Genomic DNA, 12,984 nt, shown 5'->3' with positions numbered 1-12,984 from the left:
GAGCCGTCACGTGATCTCTCACATACAAGCGGCCAGGCTGCACCCAAAACAGGGTGTATGGATCGAGTCGTACAGCTTGTGCTCCCTCTTGTGGTGCTCTAGAGATAGTACAACTGTGTACAATGGATTACTATATAATAATTTGATAGTGAGTCCCAAATTAGCATTAAGGTAGAATTGTAAATGTACAGTTAAACTTGACTTAATTTGTATGACACCAGATAACCTGACATGTGGCCTACCATCTCAAATAATTATCTGTGTGAATCATAGACTGTATAAGATTTGCAAATCAAATCAAACTTTATTTGTCACATGCACCAAATACAACAAGTGTAGACATGACTGTGAAATGCTTACTTACAAGCCCCCAACAGTGCAGTTCAAGAAGAGTTAAGAAAATATTTACCAAATAAACGAAAAGTAAAAAATAATAAAAAAGTAACACAATAACATAACAATAATGGGGCTATATACAGGGGGTACCGCTACTGAGTCAGTGTGCGAGGGTACAGGTTAGTTGAGGTAATTTGTACATGTAGATAGGTGAAGTGACTGTGCATAGATAAACAGCGAGTACGGGGGGGGGGGGGGGGTTCAATGTAAATAGTCCGGTGGCCTTTAGATTAGTTGTTCAGCAGTTTTATGGCTTGGTTGGTATAAGCCTTTTGGTCCTAGACGTGGCGCTCTGGTAACGCTTGCAATACGGTAGCAAAGAAAACAGTTTATGACTTGGGTGACTGGAGTCTCTGACAATTTTATGGGCTTTCCTCTGACACCACCTATTATATACACTACCGTTCAAAAGTTTGTGGTCACTTAGAAATGTTCTTGTTTTTGAAAGAAAAGCAACAAAAAAAAGTCCATTAAAATAACATCAAATTGATCAGAAATACAGTGTAGACATTGTTAATGTTGTAAATGACTATTGTAGCTGGAAACGGCAGATTTTTAATGGAATATTCAATTCAAGGGGCTTTATTGGCATGGGAAACATGTGTTAACATTGCCAAAGCAAGTGAGGTAGATAATATACAAAAGTGAAATAAACAATAAAAATGAAAAGTAAACATTACACATACAGAGGTTTCAAAACAATAAAGACATTACAAATGTCATATTATGTACAGTGGGGCAAAAAAGTATTTAGTCAGCCACCAATTGTGCAAGATCTCCCACTTAAAAAGATGAGAGAGGCCTGTAATTTTCATCATAGGTACACTTCAACTATGACAGACAAAATGAGAAATAAAAATCCAGAAAATCACATTGTAGGATTTTTAATGAATTTCTTTGCCAATAATGGTGGAAAATAAGTATTTGGTCAATAACAAAAGTTTATCTCAATACTTTGTTATATACCCTTTGTTGGCAATGACAGAGGTCAAACGTTTTCTGTAAGTCTTCACAAGGTTTTCACACACTGTTGTTGGTATTTTGGCCCATTCCTCCATGCAGATCTCCTCTAGAGCAGTGATGTTTTGGGGCTGTTGCTGGGCAACACAGACTTTCAACTCCCTCCAAAGGTTTTCTATGGGGTTGAGATCTGGAGACTGGCTAGGCCACTCCAGGACCTTGAAATGCTTCTTTCGAAGCCACTCCTTCGTTGCCCGGGCGGTGTGTTTGGGATCATTGTCATGCTGAAAGACCCAGCCACGTTTCATTTTCAATGCCCTTGCTGATGGAAGGAGGTTTTCACTCAAAATCTCACGATACATGGCCCCATTCATTCTTTCCTTTACATGGATCAGTCGTCCTGGTCCCTTTGCAGAAAAACAGCCCCAAAGCATGATGTTTCCACCCCCATGCTTCACAGTAGGTATGGTGTTCTTTGGATGCAACTCAGCATTCTTTGTCCTCCAAACACGACGAGTTGAGTTTTTACCAAAAAGTTATATTTTGGTTTCATCTGACCATATGACATTCTCCCAATCTTCTTCTGGATCAGCCAAATGCTCTCTAGCAAACTTCAGACAGGCCTGGACATTTACTGGCTTAAGCAGGGGGACACATCTGGCACTGCAGGATTTGAGTCCCTGGTGGCGTAGTGTGTTACTGATGGTAGGCTTTGTTACTTTGGTCCCAGCTCTCTGCAGGTCGTTCACTAGGTCCCCTCGTGTGGTTCTGGGATTTTTGCTCACCGTCCTTGTGATCATTTTGACCCCACGGGGTGAGGTCTTGCGTGGAGCCCCAGATCGAGGGAGATTATCAGTGGTCTTGTATGTCTTCCATTTCCTAATAATTGCTCCCACAGTTGATTTCTTCAAACCAAGCTGCTTACCTATTGCAGATTCAGTCTTCCCAGCCTGGTGCAGGTCTACAATTTTGTTTCTGGTGTCCTTTGACAGCTCTTTGGTCTTGGCCATAGTGGAGATTGGAGTGTGACTGTTTGAGGTTGTGGACAGGTGTCTTTTATACTGATAACAAGTTCAAACAGGTGCCATTAATACACGTAACGAGTGGAGGACAGAGGAGCCTCTTAAAGAAGAAGTTACAGGTCTGTGAGATCCAGAAATCTTGCTTGTTTGTAGGTGACCAATTGCGTATTGTCCACCATAATTTGCAAATAAATTCATAAAAAATCCTACAATGTGATTTTCTGGATTTTTTTTCTTCTCATTTTGTCTGTCATAGTTGATGTGTATCTATGATGAAAATTACAGGCCTTTAAGTGGTAGAACTTGCACAATTGGTGGCTGACTAAATACTTTTTTGCCCCACTGTATATACAGTGCCTTGCGAAAGTATTCGGCCCCCTTGAACTTTGCGACCTTTTGCCACATTTCAGGCTTCAAACATAAAGATATAAAACTGTATTTTTTTGTGAAGAATCAACAACAAGTGGGACGCAATCATGAAGTGGAACGACATTTATTGGATATTTCAAACTTTTTTAACAAATCAAAAACTGAAAAATTGGGTGTGCAAAATTATTCAGCCCCTTTACTTTCAGTGCAGCAAACTCTCTCCAGAAGTTCAGTGAGGATCTCTGAATGATCCAATGTTGACCTAAATGACTAATGATGATAAATACAATCCACCTGTGTGTAATCAAGTCTTCGTATAAATGCACCTGCACTGTGATAGTCTCAGAGGTCCGTTAAAAGCGCAGAGAGCATCATGAAGAACAAGGAACACACCAGGCAGGTCAGAGATACTGTTGTGAAGAAGTTTAAAGCCGGATTTGGATACAAAAAGATTTCCAAGTTTCCAAGCTAATCCAAGTTTATAATTTTAAAAGGCCAATTGATTATTAGAGGACCATTTTGCAATTATGTTAGCTGTGTGTAAACTGTGGTCCTGATTAAAGAAGCAATAAAACTGTCCTTCTTTAGATTAGTTGAGTATCTGGAGCATCAGCGGTTATGGGTTCGATTACAGTCTCAAAATGGCCAGAAACAAAGAACTTTCTTCTGAAACTCGTCAGTATATTATTGTTCTGAGAAATGAAGGCTATTGCGATAAATTGCCAAGAAACTGAATATCTCATACAACGCTGTGTACTACTCACAGAACAGAACAGCGCAAACCGGCTCTAACCAGAATATAAATAACATTTTAAGGTGGCCATGTTGTTGATTTCCAGAGCCACCCAAAATTTGGCAAAAATGTACTACATTGAGCTTAATTTGGGAGGGTCAGAGTCAGGTAGCTGTGAAGGCTGAATGGCACAATGACGGACCACGCAAGTTACCACCTTAGCCTGTTTTTGAGCCAGGAAAACCCCTGATATGCACTGCCATTCAAAAGTTTGGATACACTTACTCATTCCGGGGTTTCTTTATTTGTACTATTTTCTACACTGTAGAATAATAATGAAGACATCATACTATGACATAACACATATGGAATAATGTAGTAACCAAAACCAACCAGCTTCATGAAGTAGTCACCTGGAATGCATTTCAATTAACAGGTGTGCCTTAAGTTAATTTGTGGAATTTCTTTCCATCTTAATTAATGCGTTTGAGCCAATCAGTGACAATGTAGGGTTGGTATACAGAAGATAGCCCTATTTGGTAAAATACCAAGTCCATAATATGGCAAGAACAGCTCAAATAAGCCAAGAGAAACGACAGTCCATCATTACTTTAAGACATGAAGGTCAGTCAATCCAGAACATTTAAAGAACTTGTGCGGTCGCAAAAACCATCAACCGCAATGATGATACTTTTTAATTACAGTTTATATTTTGGCTGACTGACGGCTCATAGCACTGAGACTGCACTTGTGAAGGTAGTAAATGACCTTTTAATGGTGTCAGACCGAGGCTCTGCGTCTGTTCTCGTGCTCCTAGACCTTAGTGCTGCTTTTGATACTATCGATCACCACATTCTTTTGGAGGAATTGGAAACCCAAATTGGTCTACACGGACAAGTTCTGGCCTGGTTTAGATCTTAGCGGTCGGAAAGATATCAGTTTTTTATTTTTTTAGCATTATTTTTTTTTACCCCTTTTTTCTTTTCGTGGTATCCAATTGGTAGTAGTTACAGTCTTGTCTCATCACTGCAACTCCCATACGGACTCGGGAGAGGCAAAGGTCGAGAGCCATGCGTCCTCCAAAACACAACCCAACCAAGCCGCATTGCTTCTTGACACAATGCCCATCCAACCCAGAAGCCAGCCGCTCTAATGTGTCGGAGAAAACACTGTACACCTGGGCGCTGGGCCAATTGTGCGCCGCCCCATGGGCCTCCCGGCTGCGACCAGGAAGCACAGCTAGCATTGCAATGCAGTGCCTTAGACCACTGCGCCACCTGGCAGGCCCTGGAAAGATATCAGTTTGTCTCTGTGGATGGTTTGTCCTCTGATAAATCAACTGTACATTTTGGTGTTCCTCAAGGTTCCGTTTTAGGACCACTATTGTTTTCACTATATATTTTACCTCTTGGTGATGTCATTCAGAAAAATAATAATTTTCACTGCTATGCGGATGACACACAGCTGTACATTTCAATGAAACTTGGTGAAGCCCCAAAATTTCCCTCGTTGGAAGCCTGTGTTTCAGACGTAAGGAAGTGGATGGCTGCAAAAGTTCTACTTTTAAACTCGGACAAAACAGAGATGCTTGTTCTAGGTCCCAAGAAACAACGAGATCTTCTGTTGAATCTGACAATTAATCTTGATGGTTGTACAGTCCTCTCAAATAAAACTGTGAAGGACCTCAGCATTACTCTGGACCCTGATCTCTCTTCTGAGGAACATATCAAGACTCTTTCAAGGACAGCTTTTTTCCATCTACGTAACATTTAAAAAATCAGAAACTTTCTGTTAAAAATTGATGCAGAAAAATGTATCCATGCTTTTGTCACTTCTAGGTTAGAATACTTCTAGGTTAGACTACTAACTTCAGTTAGTGCTAAACATGGCTGCTAGAATTTTGACTAGAACCCCAAAAATGTATCATATTACTCCAGTGCTAGCTTTTTATGGCTGCAGGGGCAGTATTGAGTAGCTTGGATGAAAAGGTGCCCATTGTAAACGGCTAGCTCCTCAGTCTCAGTTGCTAATATATGCATATTATTATTAGCATTGGATAGAAAGCACTCTGACGTTTCAAAACTGTTTGAATTATGTCTGTGAGTATAACAGAACTCATATTGCAGGCAACAACCTGAGAAATTCCACTTTCTGTTTGTCTTTTTTCTGGGGGTGGCAGATTTTCAACCAAGCTCTCATTGAAATTACAGCGAGATATGGATGCGTTTTCACTTCCTACGCCTTCCACTAGATGTCAACAGTCAATAGAACTTTGTCTGATGACTCTAATGTGAAGGGGAGTGGAATGAGACAGGAAATAGTCACCAGTGCCACGAGTTGACCATTCTTTCACCATGCGCGTTCACAGGGGAAAGACCTGCGTTCCACCGGTCATCTGAAGTCATTCTAATCCTCCGGTTCGAACATTATTCAAGATATATGTAAACAACATTCTAAAGATTGATTCAGTACATCGTTTGACATGTTTCTACTGACTGTTACGGAACTTTTGGACATTTCGTCACATTATAGTGGACTCGCTTTGTGACTTTGGAATTGTTTACCAAACGCGCTAACCAAAGTAGCTAATTGGACTTAAATAAAGGACATTTTCGAACAAATCAAGCATTTATTGTGGACCTGGGATTCCTAGGACTGCATTCTGATGAAGTTCATCAAAGGTAAGGAAACATTTATCATGTATTTTCTGGTTTCTGTTGACTCCAACATGGTGGCTAATTTGGCTACTGTTCTGAGCTCCGTCTAAGATTATTGCATGGGTAGCTTTTTCCATAAACTTTTTTTGAAATCTGACACAGCGGTTGCATTAAGCAGAGGTATATCTATAATTCCATGTGTAAAACTTGTATTATCATCTACATTTATGATGAGTATTTCAGTTGAAACGGTGTGGCTATGCAAAATCACTTGATGTTTTTGGAACTAGTGAATCTAATACGCCAATGTAAACTCAGATTTTTTGCTATAAATATGAACTTTATCAAACAAAACATGCATGTATTGTGGAACATGAAGTCCTATGAGTGTCATCTGATGAAGATAATTCAAGGTTAGTGATTAATTTTATCTCTATTTCTGCTTTTTGTGAATGCTATATTTCGCTGGAAAATGGCTGTGCTTATTGTGGTTTGGTGGAGACCTAACATAATCGTTTGTTGTGCTTTCGCTGAAAAGCCTATTTGAAATCAGACACTTTGGTTGGATTAACAACAAGATTAACTTTAAAATGATATTAGACACATGTATGTTTTAGGAATTGTAATTATGAGATTTCTGTGGTTTGAATTTGGCGCCCTCTATTTTCACTAGTAGTTGTCATATCGATCCCGTTACCGGGATTGCAGCCATAACAAGCTAGCCTCTACACTGGCTTCCTGTTAAGGCAATGGCTGATTTCAAGGTTTTACCTCTAACTTACAAATAATTACATGGGCTTGCTACTACCTATCTTTCAGATTTGGTCCTGCAGTGCATACCTACACATCACAAGAAGCAGGCCTAACTGTCCCTAGAATTTCTAAGCAAACAGCTGGAGGCAGGACTTTCTCCTATAGAGCTCCATTTTTATGGAATGGTCTGCCTACCTACAGTGTGTGAGAGACGCAGACTCGGTCTCAACCTTTAAGTCTTTATTGAAGACTCATCTCCTATGATTGAGTGTAGTCTGGCCCAGGAGTGTGAAGGTGAACGGAAAGGCACTGGAGCAACGAACCACCCTTGCTGTCTCTGCCTGGCCCGTTCCTCTCTCTCCACTGTGATTCTCTGCCTCTAACCCAATTACAGGGGCTGAGACACTGGCTTACTGGTGCTCTTCCATGCCGTCCATAGGAGGGGTGCGTCACTTGAGTGGGTTGAGTCACTGACATGATCTTCCTGTCTGGGTTGGCACCCCCCCTTGGGTTGTGCCGTGGCGGAGATCTTTGTGGGCTATACTCGGCCTTGTCTCAGGATGGTAAGTTGGTGGTTGAAGATATCCCTCTTGTGGTGTAGGGGCTGTGCTTGGGCAAAGTCGGTGGGGTTATATCCTGCCTGTTTGGCCCTGTCCGTCGGATGGGGCCACAGTGTCTCCCGACCCCTCCTGTCTCAGCCTCCAGTATTTATGCTGCAGTAGTTTGTGTCGGGGGGCTAGGGTCAGTCTGTTATATCTGGAGTATTTCTCCTGTCTTATCCGGTGTCCTGTGTGAATTTAAGTATGCTCTCTCTTTCTTTCTCTCTCTCGGAGGACCTGAGCCCTAGGACTATGCCTCAGGACTACCTGGCCTGATGACCCCTTGCTGTCCCCAGTCCACCTGGCCATGCTGCTGCTCCAGTTTCAACTGTTCTGCCTGCGGCTATGGAACCCTGACCTGTTCACCGGACGTGCTACCAGTCCCAGACCTGTTTTCAACTCTCTAGAGAGAGCAGGAGCGGTAGAGATACTCTGAATGATCAGCTATGAAAAGCCAACTGACATTTACTCCTGAGGTGCTGACCTGTTGCACCCTCGACATCCACTGTGATTATTATTTGACCCTGCTGGTCATCTATGAACATTTGAACATCTTGGCCATGTTCTGTTATAATCTCTGCATTTGTGGTTCCCACACTGAAGCATGGAGTTGTGATAGTGCTTTGCTGGTGATACTGTCTGATTTATTTAGAATTCATGGCACACTTAACCAGCATGGCTACCACACCATGTTGCAGCGATATGCCATCCCATCTGGTTTTTGCTTAGTGGGACAATCATTTGTTTTTCCAACAGGACAATGACCCAAAACACACCTCCAGGCTGTGTAAAAGGTCTATTTGACCAATAAAGACAGTGATGGAGTGCTGCATCAGATGACCTGGCCTCCACAATCACCTGACCTCAACCCAAATTAGATGGTTTGGGATGAGTTGGACTGCAGAGTGAAGGAAAAGCAGCTAAGTGCTCAGCATAAGTGACAACTATTTCAAGACTGTCGGAAAAGCATTCCTAATGAAGCTAATTGAGAGAATGCGTGGGGTGGCTACTTTGAAGAATATAAAATATATTTTGATTTGTTTAACACTTTTTTGGTTACTACATGATTCCATATGTGTTAATTCACAGTTGTCTTCACTATTATTCTACAATGTAGAAAATAGTAAAAATAACTCTTGAATGAGTAAGTGTGTCCAAACTTTCAACTGGTACCGTGTCCCCCCATTTTTCACTTATCCCTGATGTTGACTATTGGCTCTATCATTATTTTCCTCAGTAAATAACTGATGCTGTTACAGGTGGCAACACTGGCATGCATGTATGTATCTAGGGTGATCACAAGAAGATACAGCACAGATTGCACATTATTAGTTGAACTAAAATCTTTAGTACAGAGATTGATTGCTGAATTCTGCATTGACCTATGAAGTGACCATGTAAAACAAACAGACAGATCTATTGTGTGAAATTGTCTGAATCAAATGATTGAGAAACGGTTGATATCCATTAGGTCCTTTTGTTGAATTAAATCCGCAGCACTGTAAGTGTTCATAGTAGTTCCACTTGGACATGCATGGGAAAGTAAATATAGTCATATAGTACAGATGTACAGTACAATAAAGGACAATTTCAGAAATGATTAGTTCAATTCTGTGCGAATGAACAATTCAAATAACTAATAGCAACTGTCACAATGTATTCTCATACATAAAATTGTTCATTTTTCTTATACAATTCTGTTACTTGTTCACAACAACGGTTAATATTTTGAAATATTTATAATTAAAAAAACATTGATTTCCATGAAACCAATGCAACAATAACTTAGTTGGTTTGTGAGTTATGGGCAGTCCAGACAGAGCAGAGTTCCAGCCATCGAATTAGAATCATGATTTTAACTCTCTGGTTCCGGCACAGTCCGGCTGATACAAACAGTTGGGTTACATGAAAGAAATCAATGTTCTAATACAAATTAATTTCTATATCTCATCATTACAACACAAAAATATATAATAGAAGCGTTTATTATGCCAGCGTATTTGTATATAGTCCTGATGACAAACAATAGCACGCAATAAAGAAAATACCAAAGACAAAAATAAGAAACAAAGTGCCAATGACAAGATCAACTAACATGAAAGCTAAATAAAGTTTTTTTTGTTTTTTTACCATTTCATATGAACAATCGTCTATTAATAAGGGACAGCTAGCCAACTATAGCGTCGGGCTCAGAGTACTACACAATGCCATACAGGGTCACCAATGGGATTGTCATTGTTGGGTAGCATCCCAAATCACACCCTATCCCCAATATAGTGCAGTACTTTGACCAGAGCCCTGGTTACTATTGGGATTGTAGGCGTAGAACAAAGAAGTTCAGTCATTTGTGAGATGTGTCAAGTAGTTACTGAGTAGCAATCCTTATTGGACTAAGTACTTTCAATTGCGAATGTCTGTTGAACATGCTTTAAAGTTTAGAACCAGGCTAAATCTGGATGCTAGAAACAAGCCCATTATGTATGTATAATATACATTATCAAGACAAAATAGCCAACTTTTGATGTCACTGAAAGTATTCAAATTAAACCAAAGTATATACAAACACAAACAAAACACATAATGAATGATAAACCTGCATATTTAAGTGCCTTTAGACATGTCCTTATGTTTTTTTGACTGATACTCTAGTTACTTCTGCAGTAATACACCCTGCAATTTGTTACATACATTTTCAGATGGATTGTGGGGGAAGTTACATACAAATGCAAAACAACAAGATTATCCCTTGTTTAGGAGTTGTTTTTCTAAAACAAAATGTCTAAAACTTTGTTCAAAAAAGGGGATCCCTGAAGAATTGAAACTGTTCCCAGACTGCCACAGGAGTTCTGAAAGAATTTCCCTCAAGGTCCATGTCCAATTCCCATCCTTGTGAGAAGGTGAAGTTCCTCATACTCCACTAGATGGCAGCATTATTATCACCCAACAGTGAAGTGTGGTGACTGCAGTGGTGAAGTGTGGTGCCATTTTACTCCTGATTTTTTTGAAGGCATCTTCTATACAATCAGCATATAAAATAAATGAATCTATTGTTACTCCTTGTGAATGGCTTTTAACTTCTGAAACAATTATTAATTTTTTTCTTCCTAAGGCAGAAAGAAGAATTTGGTTTTATCATGCAACTCAATTGTCTTTGAGGGGTATTTTGGAGGCACGAAAGTGATTCTTTAAGGCAAAATTGTTTTCGAACACATTGTGTGTGTGTGTGTGTGTGTGTGTTGAGCAGAGATGGAGCTGTCACTGAGTGAGTGCTGATCCACAGTATAACAGTTCGGTTACACGTTTGTTCATGTGTCAGTGCCGTTTGTAGACACACAAACGTTACAGGGGAACACGGCTTTGTTTTGGATATTCATAAGAGCAGCAACGGTCCTGTTCATTAGGGCGCCCAACAAAAAAAAAACATTCCAGAACGTTTTGTAATGGCAAACAAAAATAAGCATTTCATATTGGACAGATCCAGGTAGTTCATAGTTTCAGTCCATTTTTGTTCCGTTTGGTGTCTAATGAACACGACCTAGAGAGACTAAAGCGCAGCACATTCCACTCCAGAAAGCAGCAAGGATGAACTGCTACAGTACCACAAAAAGACAAGAGAAAGGCCAGATAGACAAGCCAGACAACCATTAGAAGAAAAGCTTTCTGCCAGCTAAGATGTCATAAAAGATGGTAAACGTTTAGAAACTAATACATACAAACATTGCATGGGAAAGAGGAAATGGTTACAGAGGAGGGGAAGTAGTCCGGAAAAAATGTCTGTGTATTATACGTGTATAAGTCATTTAGAAATGACGGTGTACAGTGAATCTATTACTTTTAGCTTTCTGTTTCTGTCGCACGGCTTCAGTGACAACCAAAGACACAATTTGGTTCGCTATGGACCAAGCTGCAAATAAATGTGCCGTTAACGTAAAGAAAGCTGCACATGAACACAACTAAAATGCTAATAAAAAAAATATGTCACATGCTACCAAACCGGATCTTAGTGTATCACATATTGAAAGAACAAATTGCTATTTTCTGCTGTACATAAAAACACACACGGTTTATTAAAACGTATCATAAAAGGCTATAAATGAGGTCCACTTTTGTGAACAACTGACACAGATGCTCAAAATGAAACCACTTACAAACTACTAGGGATTCAGGAAAACAGACCAACTTTAAAATATTGGATCCGACCATCTTGACAATGGAAGCATAAAAAAAACAATGCATCTTTGGATTCGGAGCGTCAATCATCTTGGTGTGTGTGAATAAAACATGTCAACATGTGCCGGAGAGCAAGGCCACAATCCCTTCTTACAATAATATGGACCCCTGCAGTGCTCAGTGTTTTGGTATCTCACGTGATCAACAACAAATGTGAATCAATGCAATGTTTACGTTGAGTGTATATGCATGTCTAGTATGTGCACGTGCGTTGTGTGAGTTTGACCGTGTGTTACCTGTATTTGTTAATTAAAGTCTGAGTGATGAGTTTATCACAACGACCATTACCACCCTCAGGAAGATGCTATGCAGTCCTACAGTTCAGTGAAGTTCATAAGTGCTTGAGGGTGAGGCGAGTGGGTTGTAGGGTGATTTTGGGGGGGGGGGGGGGGGGGGGGGTGGAGTCCAGCCCCTGTATGTTGTCTATGGCATAGTGAACAGAACATGAAGCTCTCTTTCTCTCTTATTGTCCCAGTCCATTCCCAGAAGGCTGTTGTTGCTGAGCTCCAGCAAGGCTCCAGGCCTGAGACAAAATGGCTGACACAAAATGGCAACCACAGCAGGGGAAAAGAGGAGGAGGAGTTTGTTTCATTTTAGTAGGAATAGAGTTTATTTCTTCGGGTGTCCCTCCTCCTCCCATTGTCTTACGTCAGGTCGCGTCACTCCTTCACAACGCTCGGAGGCGGAATTGTCACGCTATCTGATGTAAGACAATGTTTCCTTCCTACTCATCTGGTCACCTGAGAAGAGAGGAGTTATTTTTTATATGTATATATATTTTTTTTTTCTCCTCCACTCTCCTCCTGCCCGTGTGGGGTGGTGTCGCCGTAGAGTCCCGGGCCGTGATGTGTGATACGCTCATCATCTGGCAGAGTGGTGCGACTGTGTGGCCATGATGACGTGGGAGGAGGGACCATCCCTCCCGTCTCTCCCTCCATCCCTCTCATCTCTCCCTCCATCCCTTTCTCCTCTCCTCTGCTGGTGTTGACCCATCCCAGCCAGCACGGACATGGCCATGGCCTCGGCAGCCGCCCGGGCGCCCATGCCGTTGGGGCCCGAGGAGGGAGAGGGGCTGGGCAGGGAGCTGTGTTGGATGACAGGGGCTGGGGAGCCGGTGGGCTCCGACATGTCTCTCATAGGACTGTCCTCTCCTGTAAGACGAAGACACAAGAACAGTGTGTGTTACAGGGATGGGCTTACCAGAGTGACTCTTCATCAGAGATGGGCAGCTTTGGTGGAGGCCACACAAAAAAAAAAAAAACTCA

At 41.1% G+C, this 12,984-nt stretch overlaps 1 protein-coding gene across 7 annotated transcripts in view; it reads right to left on the bottom strand.

Annotated features, from left to right (window-relative positions):
- Positions 1 to 9,083: 9,083 nt before the first annotated feature.
- LOC139368379 (activating transcription factor 7a) overlaps positions 9,084 to 12,984 on the bottom strand; it is a 47,891-nt gene continuing 43,990 nt past the window's right edge. For 5 of the 7 annotated variants that reach the window (XM_071107172.1, XM_071107167.1, XM_071107169.1 and 2 more), the window contains one exon: positions 12,491 to 12,870. In XM_071107172.1, coding sequence (XP_070963273.1) covers positions 12,581 to 12,870 — 290 coding nt within the window. In that variant the 3' untranslated portion in view covers positions 12,491 to 12,580. Of the gene's footprint in view, positions 12,871 to 12,984 lie in introns of all 7 variants that reach the window. The other 2 variants (XM_071107173.1, XM_071107171.1) reach the window with 2 other exon arrangements.

The sequence above is a fragment of the Oncorhynchus clarkii genome, chromosome 16, assembly GCF_045791955.1.
Source record: "Oncorhynchus clarkii lewisi isolate Uvic-CL-2024 chromosome 16, UVic_Ocla_1.0, whole genome shotgun sequence".
In the NCBI taxonomy this organism is placed as follows: domain Eukaryota; kingdom Metazoa; phylum Chordata; class Actinopteri; order Salmoniformes; family Salmonidae; genus Oncorhynchus; species Oncorhynchus clarkii.
Note: the sequence above shows the minus strand (reverse complement) of the source record. Positions and strands in the feature narration are given on the sequence as shown.